The 15,000-nt window shown below is 41.1% G+C and overlaps 2 protein-coding genes across 2 annotated transcripts in view; both read left to right on the top strand.

Annotated features, from left to right (window-relative positions):
• Positions 1-884: 884 nt before the first annotated feature.
• pdcd7 (programmed cell death 7) lies at positions 885-4,908 on the top strand. Its single transcript, XM_017478455.3, has 5 exons — positions 885-1,997; positions 3,442-3,580; positions 3,742-3,972; positions 4,224-4,311; positions 4,613-4,908. Exons 1-5 carry the CDS (start codon positions 963-965, stop codon positions 4,731-4,733), a joined length of 1,614 nt encoding a protein of 537 aa, XP_017333944.1. The 5' UTR covers positions 885-962; the 3' UTR covers positions 4,734-4,908.
• A 1,960-nt stretch (positions 4,909-6,868) lies between these two features.
• Positions 6,869-15,000, top strand: part of ubap1lb (ubiquitin associated protein 1-like b) — a 9,980-nt gene continuing 1,848 nt past the window's right edge. Inside the window, exons 1-3 of the mRNA XM_017478458.3 lie at positions 6,869-7,005; positions 8,833-9,354; positions 10,467-10,670. Coding sequence (XP_017333947.1) covers positions 6,874-7,005; positions 8,833-9,354; positions 10,467-10,670 — 858 coding nt within the window. The 5' untranslated portion in view covers positions 6,869-6,873. The remainder of the gene's footprint in view (positions 7,006-8,832; positions 9,355-10,466; positions 10,671-15,000) is intronic.

Raw genomic sequence — 15,000 nt, forward strand, 5'->3', positions numbered from 1 at the left:
ATAAAGGGCCTTAGGGAATGAAAACTGTTCTGGGCCTGACCAAGATAAGAGCTAAGAAGTGTATTAATCTCTCATGGGAGTATTACAGCAGCATAATAGTAAGAATATAATGTACGAGAAGGTAGATAAATATGATCTTATTAATGTCCATGTGATAAGAATACAAAATGAAGGGGCGCAGTAAAGGGGTAGATTACACAAGTGCTGGTGTAATATATCAGACAATTGTACTTGTGTAAAAATACAAATATTTGATTACAGCGTTATACGTGTGGAACAACACAAATATCAGCAATAGACACTGTACAACAGGAGAAGCTCAAAAGGTGAGTTATTATGGTCGCGCTCTGCGCCATTGTATGATGTGGAACTCAATCGCATTACCACCGTTTCAGAGGGGAACCAATTTCAAGCTGTACAGGAAATGATTGCTGACGTTCCAGTGTGGTGCCTGGTTGTGCCTCCCTGGGCAATTCTGCAGCCCAAGGTCCCTTTGGTAGTCGTCTTGTCCGCCTGATTTAAATGTATACTTAAAACAAACCCCAACATATTAAAACAAGTTAACAGAGTCTCCATAATTAGCATTGGTAAAGTAATAAAACGTTTGATCAATTCCACATTTTGTTGGACAAAATGAAGGTGTTCTACATAACTTTAAGCGTTGCTCTTTGCTAGTTATTGTCGTTCTATTGCTCTTATATAGCTACAAAGTTACCGAATTTTATAAGCAGGACGCAGGCACTGACTATAAATGAATTAACGAACGAAAATAATTAAACACAGAACTGTAGTTGTCCGCAGGCGCAAAACTTTAAGACAATTGGTGTGTCCTCGGTCCGTGTCATCCAATCAGATTTAAACAGGAAACGGGGTGCAGGATGTATAGGAAATGAGCGATATGACATGACACCGGAAGTGGTTGAATTTTAAAGAAACGCCGCTGTTGGTCGACGAGCGTGAACATGGACAAATCGCCGGAGTATCATTATTCCGGAGGGTCACCGCATCCACCTGCACCGAATATGGCGCCGAGAGGAGACTTTCCTGCAGCACCTTCTGCCGAGTCATGGGAGGTTTACCGGCAGCACCAGGCTCAACAGGTTCCGTCCCGTCACTGGGGCCCGTTTCCTCCGGCACGACCACCACCGCCCTCGCACGGGTCTCCTCATGTATATCCGCCACATCTGCCTTTCGACCCCAGCAGACCTCCTCCTGGTTATTTCGCGACATCTCCAGGACCGACCCCTTCAGCGTCTCCTTCTTCAAACCTAAAGCCTGGACACAGTGAGGACCCACCTGGCTTTCATCTACCCCACAGAGATTACCAGTCTAACACGGATAACTATCACAGAGGACATTTTGATCAGACTGGCAGTTTTTCAAACTCTGCTACACCGTCATATCAGTCTAGTTTTCAGTCTAACAACAATAACATCCTGGCTCATAATTACTCTGTGGACCATCATAACCAAAATTATCCATCCAGAGCTCCTCCTGATCATCCTGACAAAAACAGCAACAAGTCTGATGAGGATGCTTGGCAGACAAAACAAGACGAGCAGTGGGTTAGTGCTTTTTTACACAGAAGAACAAAAACGGCACCACCTTCTGCAAAGCCCTCTCCTCCAAAGCACACGGTGTCTGATTTCAGGGAGAAGTTGTACACAGCGGTTAAAATGCTCTCCGAGCTCTCGGAGGTGTGCCAAACCTTAAAAAACAACCTCGAGAATGAAAGCGCATGGACAGACTCGTACTCGAGAGCAGCGGAGCTGAAGAGCAGCCTGAAAGAAAGCCTGAGGACTCTGAGCGATCCGGACAGAGTGGACATGGTGAAGAAGAAATTGGCTCTGATGAAGAAGAAGCGAGCACGTATGCGCAGGAAGAAGGCTGAGCGCGAGGAGGAGAAACAAGAGCAAGAAGCACGAGCCGCAGAGAAAGAGGCGGCTATTGATAAGCACCAGATGAAGAAGATACAAGAAATCGAAGAGAAAAACAGGGTGAGAGGAGTGTACACACAGCAGGGGTTGCTCAGGTCCAGGGGTTGAAGCTGGACCTGATCCAGCTCATCCTATAGGTGTAACTCACTCAATGTTGTACGATATAAAACAACACACTTATTACAGTTACCCAGTCAGAAACGGAGTTGTCTCCACCTCCTGGACTTTGACTCCACTCAGGTAGGAGGGGCTATATCAGGTCCAGCTCCTCCTCGTGGACTTTTTGTTCTGCAGCAAGTTGTACCTGGCCATCTGGGCTAAAATGAAACGCACACACATTCTCACATGTCCACGTGGGTTTCTTCTGGGTTCTCTGGTTTCCTCCCACCTTCCAAAAACATGCCAGTAGTTCAAATGGCTGCATCAGTGGTCACCAACCCTCTTCCTTGAGAGCTGCCTTCCTGCAGGTTTCATCTCCGACCAAATTCTAACACGACTGTTTGAGTTAATGAAGAACTTCTTAAGGCAATGATTAAGAAATCCTTTAGAAAGGTAGATCTCCAGGAACAGGGTTGGTTCCTGTAGCCCTCTGGGCTACACTAAATTGCCCATAGGTGTGAAGGAGTGTCCCAGTCAGAATATGTATTCTGCCTTCATGACCAGTGCTCCCAGCTTAGACTGCAACACTGACCATCTTCAGATGAATGAATGAAATGTGCACAGTTTGCCCCGTTGTTCCAAATGTTGTCAGCTAAGACATGATTGGTGTTCAATTGTACTTCTTTAGTTTTCTGCTTAAGCTATGGCAGTAACGTAGGTAATAAATAAGGATATCTTACAGCCGCTAGTTTAGCATCGTCTCACAGTCCGCTTAAACTGTCGAGTTCGGTGTGTAAGACTTGTTTATGTGGTTTCTGACATTGTACAACACACTGTTGTTTATAAAAAATGCGCCAAAGAAAATCACAAACAGTTGCAGCGAATGTTTTGACATTGAATCAGTTTCTTCCGATGTTGAAAGCTACAATGGCGTATGTTAAATCATAGAGGCCCTCTATAACGAGGCCTCCAAAATCAGGAGTTCAGAGTTTTGTTGTTTTTGGGTTTGTTGTTGGGTTTTTTTTGTTGGTGAATGTTGTGGTCGAAAATGTTTTGTACTGCGGCTTTTTTTAAAAATTGCGATTTGCAGTGTTTTGTGGAAAACTACTTGGATCGGAGAATTTGCAATTACACAAAATAGTTTTGCACGGTCTTTCGCAGTAATGTTTGGTAAATGAGACCTTTTAGCTGTACTCATGTTCAACATGCGTGAATCGAAGAGAGCTTTGACTGAATGCGTCATGATGCCCAAATCTTTGGAAAAACCGTTGCGGTTCGTGTGATTTTTGAGATCGTAGTCCATCCTGGAGGGACTGATAAATCTATCATATAGTCCAGTATTTTGAATTTGAAAGCATGCACAATCTCCGTAGTGAGCGGTCCTGTTTTCTGTTCCCGAATGCAGGAGCGAGAACTGAAGCTCGCGGCCGATGCGGTACTCTCTGAAGTCAGGAGGAAGCAAGCTGATGCCAAGAGAATGCTGGACATCCTGAAAGCTCTGGAGAAGCTGCGGAAACTTCGCAAAGAAGCTGCGTCCAGAAAAGGTGAATATTTGGTGTTTTTTTTTTTATTATTTGGCCTAGGCAGATTTCCTGCATTATTTGCCTCACTTAACCTTGGCGAAACAATTCCTGAGTGCAGTTTTATTTAAGAGTTGCATGTATTCGAACAGCTCACTCCCTTATTGCCTCCCCCTCCTTCCCAGGCATGTTTCCAGGAAAGGAGAGTGATGAGGTGTTTGAGGGCCACCTGACGCGGCTCAGGTCTCTGATCAGGAAACGCACAGCTGTCTACGGGGCCGAGGAGAAGGCACTGAGGGTCATGCTGGAGGGAGAGCAAGAGGAGGAACGCAAACGTGATCATGAGAAGCGGCAGAGAAAAGAGCGAGAGAAGCTGCTGCAGAGGAAACGGGAGATCGACATGATGCTGTTTGGAGGTAATTATCAGCAAAAGTTTTGCTTCTGGATTCCGGTTCCAGATTCGCACGGTGTGTGGGTAAATATTTTTTCCAACCACCACAAGTTGGCAGTGTTATCCAGTTAATTATGAGTTTAAGTTAATGTTTTCATGACTTTCTCTAGTGAGTTGTTTTTAAAATAGTTTTTATCATCAAAACATTTGGTTCAGTTTCCTAAGAAGTTCATGTTGTATGTCATGTTCATGTCATACATGTCCTTTTTCTACCAGCTGAACTGCCTGTTGATCATCCACTTCAGCCGTACCAAGAGTACTACACCCAGGCAGAAAGATCACTACCTGCCCTCGTCCAAATAAGGTGAATAACTTTCCGGCATTACTTTATAACTGACTTCATCAGCATTTTTGTCCTCATTCCTCACGTGTGTATGATCTAATCTCTTTGCAACATGAGCCTACACAGATTTCATTCGCCATTCATCAATTTCTTCTTCGATGTCTTTGCCGAGATTTTAGGGTTAGGTCATCATACTAATGAGCATTTTGAGTAAAATAATGATAGATCTGGAAAGCACTACTGATATACAAGGTGACACAACTTATATCAAAACAACAGCCAAGTGTTCTATTCAATTGTTTGTCTTTTTATGTGTCTTTAGGAGAGACTGGGATCAGTTTTTGGTTCCTGTGGATCACCGTGATGGTTCCAGCATTCCTCAGGGCTGGGTTCTACCAGATCCACCATCTGATGACGTCTGGGCCAGCGCTCTCGAGAAATGAACGTCTAATGAAACCACATCCAATCCATTACCGATATTTCAAAGATTGCACATCGGACTATGACTTGACGCTATTTTGGAGATTGCTGCACCAATCTCCGATTAAAGACGGCTATTATTTATTGTATTTGTGTTCTACTTAAATACTAATAAGAATAAACGACTTGTTTGTATAAGCGAGTGCTTGTGAGTGTGGTTTCTTTTGAAAAGCTAAGCTGAGGAGTGATCAGCCCAGGAAGTACTCCAGATTTAGCCACAAACCATGTTGACTAGAAACGGAGACCTTTTTCTCAGGAATGTTTATACAGTAGTGGTCATGCCTGCTGTGCAGTGTTTACATCTAAACATTACAATGCCATAATTTACAGAAAAAATGTTTTTTTGTTTTTAAATGCCAAAATGTGTCTGCTATACTGTAATTTTATTAGATGTTTTTAAATCTGCTGTATTTTATATAAATGATCAGAAATTGGCTCAGGTAAACAACTGAGGGCGAGGTATTATGTCAGTGGATTAGTGGAGCAGAGTGTTATCCCTCTAAGCAGGCTGACTGTAACATCACAAACAAACACACTCCAGAAAACACAGGTGAGTGATACACACGCTCTTTGCTGTTTAGTGTAACTTTTTTCCACGTAAACGGTTTTGTTATTTTGCTGTCAGATGCTTTCCAGTGTACTGTGTTTTGAGGTAGGGCATTGATTGGCTGTAAGACCGTTGTTTATGGTTATGTATAAGCATCGGAGAACTTGTTTGAGAAATGATCTTCAACAGGTCGTACGCTTTTGTTTGTAAATGTTCTAGATAAGTACGCCAGCTGTTCTTTATTTGTAATCCTGTCTAGATGCACATTAAAACTTGATTGTGTCCTTGCATGTTTTTTTATTAGGTTATTTTTTATCAATTCACTTCATAGTATTTGTGAATGAAGTAGAAACTGTGTACTGTCTTAAGTAATGAATCACATTTTTTCAGACCTCCCTGATGTTCTGGATCAAAACATCTTAGTGGGGTGTAGATCCAGTTCCATGTGCAGTTCAATCTTCTATAGATAGCCTGTGATGAGTTTTAATGACCAGATTGTGAGCCTCCTGCTCCTGTTCTTCACAGTCCTAGGAATTAGACCCCATTGCATCAATTTGATCTGGATGTGAAATTCTTTCTTTTAGATAGATGATAGCAGTCCCAGCTCTGTTGAATTTGCAAGACATCTGACTTCTTGAAACCTCTGGCCCTGCTTCATAAGAAGGAAAACTATTTCAGAGCTTTTACTGAGCATCTGGCCTGGTTTAAAGGTCTCAAAGCAGCAGGATCTGTTAAGGATCTTGAGATGAACAGATTTCTCAGTATTCTGCAATGGGCTTTGTAACGAGGCTTTGCTGGCCATGATCATGTTGTCTGTAGTTGTACTAGATCACTAGGATGAGGCAGTCAAAGCCAGCTGTATATGAAAAACAGTTCCCTGGTTCAGATCTTTCATGAGGGAACTGTCCACAAAACAGATCCCAGATCAGCATTTCCAAGAGGAAGTGTGTCACATCATTTGGTACCTGTGAGTCAGATGGTGAAGACTCTGTAATCTCTAATCCTTTAATCCTCTGCCTGTCTACAATTTTGTGATTAAAGCATGAAACTCATTCGCACGGTGGCTTAGTGGTTAGCACGTTCCCCTCACACCTCCCTGTGTGTGCAGAGTTTGCATGTTCTTCCCGTGCTGCAGGGGTTTCCCGCAGTACTCTGGTTTCCTCCCCCAGTCCAAAGACACATGTAGTAGGCTGATTGGCATGTCCAAAGTGTCCGTAGTGTATGAATGGGTGAATGTGTATGTGGGTGTGCCTTGTGATGGATTGGCACCCTGTCCAGGGTGTACCCCGCCTTGTGCCCAATGCTCCCTGGGATAGGCTCGAGGTTTCCCGTGACCCTGAAGGATAAGCGGTACAGACAATGGATGGGAGGAAGGAATGAAACATAGAGGCCTAGGGTTTTTTTTCTAAGAAGCATTTCAGGAGAAGATCTGGTTCAAGTGCTTCTGCAGTGCTTTTAAGGAAATCAGTGCTGGCTGCTGTAGCTTTAGACCAAATCAGAGCAATCTAATCATCTCTTTAATACTATTCTTGAATGTGTTTTCAGTGAAAGGGAGTATGTCTTGGCTGGATGAAGTGCCCTTCAAAATCCCTCTGGGCTCCCTTGGAGAGGTCAAAGAGGAGGCGGAACTTGTCACAGATCCAGAAATCATTGTGCCAGACTATCTAAAGATCCTCCAGGAAACAGAGGTTGGATAATGTTTGTTACATTTCGACCTGATATCCAAGCCACTTGTATTAGTTCTTTATGGCTTGGTAATAAATGTAAGCTGTTACTATTTACATTTACAGGAACACCTGTCAGGCACTGACAGGCCATTTCTTTTATAAAAAGGGCCTTCTAAATGCCACAGTAGGATTTTCTACCTTCTTATTGCTTGGTGGCCTGAAGCTTTTGCTAAGCTTTGTACTGTTTTTATGTAGCTCGCTAATCTTTACAGAGTGATGCTACTCAAGTTAGTTACATGTAATTTAACTATAACATTGGTAAGCGATGCTTGGTTTCAAAGTTGTTAGTATGATATATGGAGCCTGTCCCACCCTAGATGAGATGCCAGGTCATTGCAGGGCATCACACACACACACACATACACACACAGAAATGTATACACCCGTTCACAACTAGAGACAATTTAGCATAGCCAGTCCATGTACCGGCATGCTTTGGGATGTGGGAGGAAACCAGAGAGCCCAGAAGAATCAGAAAGACAGACAGAACCGGGGATGTTAGGCGGCAAGACTACCCGCGGAAAGACTGTGCTATCATAGATGATAACTTGTTATATTACATTACTTGTCATGATTCTCAGTGTGTTTTATGTGCGGATTTTATGTGCTGGGTTTGTTCATGGGACACATTCTCAGGATCTCACCTAGGGCCCCACAGAACCACACAGTCAGTCCAGCTCTGCATATCTGTAAACAGTCTGATTTCAAATTATAGCCAAAAGACAGTTCTATCAATCTCTTTTAACTAAATGATGTCATCCTTGTGGACTTCAAGATTAATTTCTCAAAGGATGTTGTTCTTGGAAATGCTTTTCTGGACTCAGATAGCTCTGGCTTCACTGTTGGATCAGTGTAATTGAACTAGAACATCTGCTGGCTATGACGGTTTGTTCCTTTAATTTAATTATCACTAAGCACCAGCAGCATGATTGGAAAGCAGACAGATCACTCATTGAGTGCTGATGTGCTGGCAATGCAGTGCTTTTTTTTTCTTCTTTTTTTTTATAACCTTAGAGGCCTACCATCAACATGGCTGCCAACTTGCTGTTGGCAAGTGTGTTCATTTGGAAGTACTGCTCAGGACATGATGTTTAAGTCAGCATCGCAACACAAAACCTTCCATTTAAAAAAGACTGCTGGCAGACGACTATTCTTCATATCAGATAGCGTTGTGCTTTTTTGACTAAATGCCAACACTTCAGCTTAGATGCTTTGCCATTAATGTCAGTGGAGAGCCAACTGCATCTATTATCTGATCTGAAATGAGCTAGTGAGAGCCTTTTATGGAAAAGGCAGTGCTGCATTTTATTCAAGTTCCCTCTCATAGTTTCCTTTGTCCATCCAGAACCAACATTTTGGAATGAATGGACAAGACTGTTGAGATTGGCTGGGGTTTTGATTTGCCCCTTGAATGACTTTACTGAGGTTCTCGCAGTTATCATGGTGATGAAGGCAATGCAGAAATATAGTTTGTGTCCAGTGGGATTCACACTGCATTACAGCATGTCTTAGCATGTTGTGTTTTATACTCACATTTTTGACAGAATTCAAACAGGAAATCACATGAATTACTTCATTCACCATTTCAAACACTTGGTTCATCAAGCATCTGGGCTACTTCAAATATTATTTCAGTGGTGGGTGGTGAAATTGTTAACAACATGCTGTGGGTTTCACCTCTGCTGTAAGTAGAGTTTGATGAAAATAAACCATAGTTATCACTGATTAAAAGTATGAGGTAATGTCAGTTATATGCAAAGGTTCCCTGTTTGTTTCTTGTTTTGACAGTATGTCTTCAGTCTAGAGAACTGGGTTCTGACGGGTGTGCAGGGTGGCTACAGCGTGCCGAATGACCTCCACCCATCTAAGGTGGCAGCGACTTGCCCTCCATACTGGATGTTGTTCAGCAGTCCTCAGCAGAGCAGGCTGGCTAGCCGCTGGAGCAGTGACTTCTGGGAGCCCAATCCTCGGCGACGCAGCCACAGTCTTAATGCGGCTCACATCCATGCTATGAATGACAGAGTCAAGTTCAACATTTCCAATTCGGATGATGATGACGACTCTTCTGATAACGAGGAGGCTTCTTTGTCAAGACCAAAATATAAGGATTCATGCTTAAGAAGACAAGTGCTAGATGTGAAAGTCCTGCATTCTCGTTGCTCTTCAGATCTCCTCAACCTACCTTCACCTTGTGGCCTCTCCTCACAGCAGCGCTCCAGCATCCTACAATGCTCTCTCCCAAATTCGGAAACACAAGGAAGGAACTTGTGGAAAATCCACAATCATGATGACTCATTTCATGAGCTTTCAGTAAGCCAACAACTTTTGACTTTTGGTCACATGAGAACTATCATACAAGTTAAAAAATGTGCCTTCAAATGGCTTTAATCAAATTTTAGTGATTATTTTTGATAGAATTATTATTTTATGGTCATCCATACTTGACCATCACGTCCTTCTAAAGAGTATATTGTTGATTTTTGCATAGATTTCTATATGACTTTCTTCTTACCCAATCACTCTAAAGGTTTGAGTCTGTAATAGTTGCCCTCATAATGCAAACACTGGTTGCATCATAAGTAGCGTAAACCAGCAGTACCCAAATGATTAGGATATTTTAGTCACCAGATCGAGCTATTCAGATAGCCCTGTGCTAAATGTATTTACTGTTAGGGTTAACCTTTAGACTATTTGCGGCTAGTAGTGTTAGTGTTATTAATAGTGCTGACTTTCAGGTGACGACATTCTCTCATTCTGTGATTGGTATCTCCCAGTTATTTTCGCTACTTAATCAATCCACATTTCTTAGCTGTCCCTAAAGATCGAAGTGGCTAATAATAACCAGTGTAAAGACTTTTCCTGGAAGCTTCCCAAGTTGCCACGAGTTGGTTTGGATTAGCACATGGAAAGGCCCATTAGATGTCTTTCTCACCAAGGCTAAGTTTCAAGGCCAACATTGAGGTTAACTATCACTACCAAGGTCTATGATATCACCGACATGCTATGTCCCATACACAGAGTACTGTATAATTTCCATGCAGATTGAGTTGATGAGGAAAAGAACAGATTCTTTCTATTAAAGTGGAAAGAAAAGTTAAAGAAAGCAACAGAATCATAAAAGCACAATACCACTTAAATATCCCCTGCTAACAGTCCATGACAAACATGACTGTACAGGTTTTGTTTAATTGCAAGCAATGATGTTCAGGTGAATATACATAGCAGTAATAGGCATAAAGATAGGCACATTTAATTGGAAACACAACTAGTTAAAATAGAAAAATTGAAATAAAATATAAAGCAGCAGTGTGTCACTATAAATTATTCTATAGTGAACTGCTTGGCAACAGTGCAGTGTTTCCCTTCTTCTCGTCTCTCGTGGATACTGACTTTCCAAACCAATGTTGTTGTTATCCCTCCAGTCTCCAGGCCTGAACTCTAGCATGCCCCTACCCCCCACACGGCCCCTCGGTTCCCATGCAACAGTCCACGACTCCTCTGTGGAACTGCTCTCAGCTCTCAGCCCTGAAGAACAGCAGCTCTTGGAGGCCGTGACTGAGCATGGATACTCATTACGGACAGCCATCATCGCCCTACAGAAAACGGGCCATCGGAGCCCAGAGCAGGTTGGTAGGACCTGAGGAGTAATGGTTTATTAATGGTTATGTTGCAGGATTAACGTACATATGTTCATTTCAAACCTAGAGCTGAATTACATATTGTACATGAAATACATATTTGTATGATAGAGGATGTAAGAATTTTACTCTCTTTGGTAGGACAGTGCAATTGTAAGCTACGTGTGGAAGAATGTTTGGCAGTGTGGATTGTGCTGCATTATACTCTGCAGTGCTGATTAATCATGCACACTAAGTGGAATGCCTAAATACTAATGACACCAATAGTGTAGTTATATTTAATATGATAGTATTATTTTGTAGAGTTGTATTTGGATTTTCATTTACGGCATTTGGCAGATCCCCTTATCCAGAGCGACTTACACTTATCTCATTTATACCACTGAGCAGTTGAGGGTTAAGGGCCTTGCTCAGGGGCCCCAGCAGTGGCAGCTTAGGAGTGTTGGGATTTGAACAAACTAACGGTCTTCCAACCAAAAGTCCAAGGTCTTAACCACTGACCTACCACCACTCCCTGGATGTTTGAGAATGGTTTAAAAAAAATATGGTCACCAAAAGGGATAATCTGGGAGTACTGAGATTTGACTTCCTAATCTTCTGGTCACTAGTTTGTGAACCATTATGAATTTTCTATATATCTGCATAAATATGACCTAAAACATCATCAGATTTCTAAGCGTAGATAAAGAGGACCCAATTAAACAAATGAGACAAAAATATTATACTTGGTCATATATTTATTGAGGAAAATGATCCATTATTACATACCTGTGAGTAGCAAAAGTATGTGAACATGTAGGATCAAAGTCTTCACAACACATGTTTGTGGAAGTGTATCATGGCACAAACAAAGGAGATTTCTGAGGACGTCATAAAAAGGGTTACAAAACCATCTCTAAAGAGTTTGGACTCAATACCAAACCAAAATTCAAGACCATTATTACCCTCCCCAGGAGTGGCTGACCAACAAAGGGCAAGGTGTATAATAATCTGCGAAGTCACAAAGGAACCCAGGGTAATTTCTAAGCAACTAAAGGCCTCTCTCACATTGGTTAATGTTAATGTTCATGAGACCACCATCAGGAGAACACTGAACAACAACGGTGTACGTGGCAGGGTTGCAAGGAGAAAACCACTGCTCTCCAAAAAGAACATGGCTTCCCATCTGCAGTTTGCTAAAGATCATATGGATAAGCCAGAAGACTATTGGATAAATGTTTTGTGGACAGATGAGACCAAAATAGAACTTTTTGGTTTAAATGAAAAGGGTTATGTTTGGAGAAAGGAACACACTGCATTCCAGAAGAACCTTCTCTTATGTGTGAAACATGGTGGTGGTAGTATCACAGTTTGTGCCTGATTTGCTGCATCTGGGCCAGGATGGCTTGCTATGAATGATGGAACAATGAATTCTGATGTATACCATACTTACTTTTCACATATTTTTTGCCACTCACAGTTATGTAATATTGGATCTTTTTCCTCAATAAATAAATGACCAAGTATAATATTTTTTGTCTCATTTGTTTAATTGGGGTCTCTTTATCTACTTTTAGGACTGGTGTGAACATCTGATGATCTTTTAGGTCATATTTATGCAGAAATATAGAAAAGTTCACAAACGTTCAAGCACCACTGTATAACAATTTGGATGAGATACCATGAAAACTGAAGCCAGGTATGAATTGAAGCTTGGCTCCAGTGCAGAATCTGTCTTGGGTATATTTGGAATATAAATACCACTAAAACCAGTAATTAGGTTTGCAGGGGGAAGTATGCATCCATGCTCTGATAGAGTGGTTGGATCAAATTACCCAAAATGTCTATGTGAACTCTCTGCATTATAATTTCCCAATGTTCCCATTGAGCATCCTTTTTGATCTTGAAAATTCTAACTTTCCCTCAGCCATTACATTAACCCTTGCACCAGTAATTATGGAATCAGTTTATTTATAACCAAGTAGCATTTTCAGAATTATGGGCAAACGTGCACAAGGATATTATTAAGACATTTGGCCCAAGTCATATATACTGCTTTTAAAGAGAGATATTTATTATACTGTCCTCATTTTGACCTCACTAGATGCATGTTTCCAGTCTTTATATCATATGGTACAGACAGTACCAAAGTCCATTACTGTGAGTAAATCCTCACAGTAACACTTGGGAATTGAATACGTTCGCAATGAAGACATTATATTATATTTTCCACCTCTGCCAGATGTGTTATTTACCTACCTGTTCCTTCACTGTGCACTTCAATGTAGCTCCTCTTTCAGGAAACAACATCTGGTTTCAGGTACTTTAATCTAATTCTGGTCATGATGACTGTACAAATAGCATACCACAGTAAAATAAATACCATACCTCCCTAATGTTTCCTCCACCAGCTGCATTAACTGTTCTCAGAGTCAAAGAGGATGGGAATGTGTAATAAGCTAAACCGATTTGAAAATAGCAAAACCAGCTTTAGCTGTGTTGCTAAAATTGTGGGGAATGTTATTTAGAATATGTGGCTTTGTGGTAGCAGCATTGCTCTGGTTAGGGAAGGTTTTAAAGGAGCTGCTTTTAATTTAATTTGAACCTTCTGCTGCCTGTGAGGTGAATTGTAATTCAATTAAAATGTTGATCATTCCCATCCCTTCCACCAACCAAACCCACTTCCTCTACTGAAGCTGCCTCATCAGTTGTGAAACAGATATGAGTCCAATCAATTGGTGATTTCCATATATATAAGGAAGCAATCAGATATATACTATATGGTCAAATTATGTGGACACCTGACCATCAAACCTGTATCTGTTGCACAAAGTTGGAGGTATGCAATTGTCTAGAATATCTGTATGATTTTCCTTCACTGGAATTAAGAGGTCCAAACCTGTTCCAGCATGACAATGCCCCTGTGCACAAACCAAGGCTCAGGAAGACATGGTTTGCCAAGGTTAATGTGGAAGAAGTCAAGTGGCCTGCATAGAGCCCTGATCTCAACCCCACTGAACACCTTTGGGATGAATTAAAAAGCATACTGCACCACAGGCCTCCTCACCCTACATCATTGCCTGACCTCACTAATGCTCTTGTGGCTCCAGAATCAAGTGGAAAGACATCCCAGAAGAGTGGAGGGTATTATAACAGCAAAGGGAGGACCAACTCCATGTTAATGCTCATGGGTTTTGGAATGGGATTTTCAACATGCACATATGGGTATGATGGTTAGTTGTCTACATTTCAAGAGGTAGTATTGTGGTTTTTCTATGGTAACTCTGAAATTATATGATGGTCATATGTCTGGGATCACTTTTGGATATTATATATTGGACTTTTAAAAATAAGAGGTTATTGTAGTTCATCCTAGGTATGACAAAAGGCTCACACCACTTCAAGGCAGCTCTGCAGATTCAGAATCACTTTGCAGGAACAGGATGAAATATCCTGAAATTTAAAAGAGAATGCTGATGTTTTATAATGAGTGACATGATGGATTTAGTGCCAAATGAATTGATGGTAACGGTCGTTGGTATTGGGATTAGTTGTGCAGTGATCCAGTCAGAAGCAGTAGTTAGCAGAAGGCAGTAGGGTGGGTAAAATGATCAGAGCTGAATCAACAGCTCCTGTTGTTCAGGTGAGTAATCGTGTCATACCATCATCCATTTCACATTCAACTCGACTACTTCAGTTTCATTCATTTTAAAGCCAAAGGAATCACCATGCAGCCTGGATACATCATTGTTGCTGTAGATCTGGATGATGCATGTTTTCTAAGTAAATATATAAATATGTTTTATAGGCAAATGCATATTTTTGGCAGATAAGTACTAAACCCCTTCCAAAGAGGAGTTGTTAAATGATGACAATTATAGTAACCTTAATTCATGTAATGTACTTTTTTTTTAAATGTCATGAAGTTTCATATTCATATCCAAGTAATATGTAGTTAATAAAATAAGGTGAAGAAAAACCTCTGCCTATCAAAGCATTGATGAATTTTCAAATATTAATGTGCCTTATACCGCATTGTTGAATTCTAGATGGTGTTGATTAATTTTCTATAACAGCAGCTCTGACACTTGTGCAGAAGGGCTGCAAGATAAAGCACAAGTTTATATTAATGTATATATTTTAATGTTTATAAAGTAAAGACTTACTCAGGAACTTGCATGGTAGATGTAACACAGATTTAAAAATGTGTTTAATTGCTAATGTGGTGAAGGAAACATACACATTTTTGGAAGGACTGTCAGCACTTTATAACAGTCAGCGATGAAGCTGTAAGTTTTCAGACATGAGAAAGTCTTCAGGACAGACGAGTTTGTAGATT

The sequence above is a fragment of the Ictalurus punctatus genome, chromosome 10 (genome assembly GCF_001660625.3).
Source record: "Ictalurus punctatus breed USDA103 chromosome 10, Coco_2.0, whole genome shotgun sequence".
NCBI lineage: Eukaryota > Metazoa > Chordata > Actinopteri > Siluriformes > Ictaluridae > Ictalurus > Ictalurus punctatus.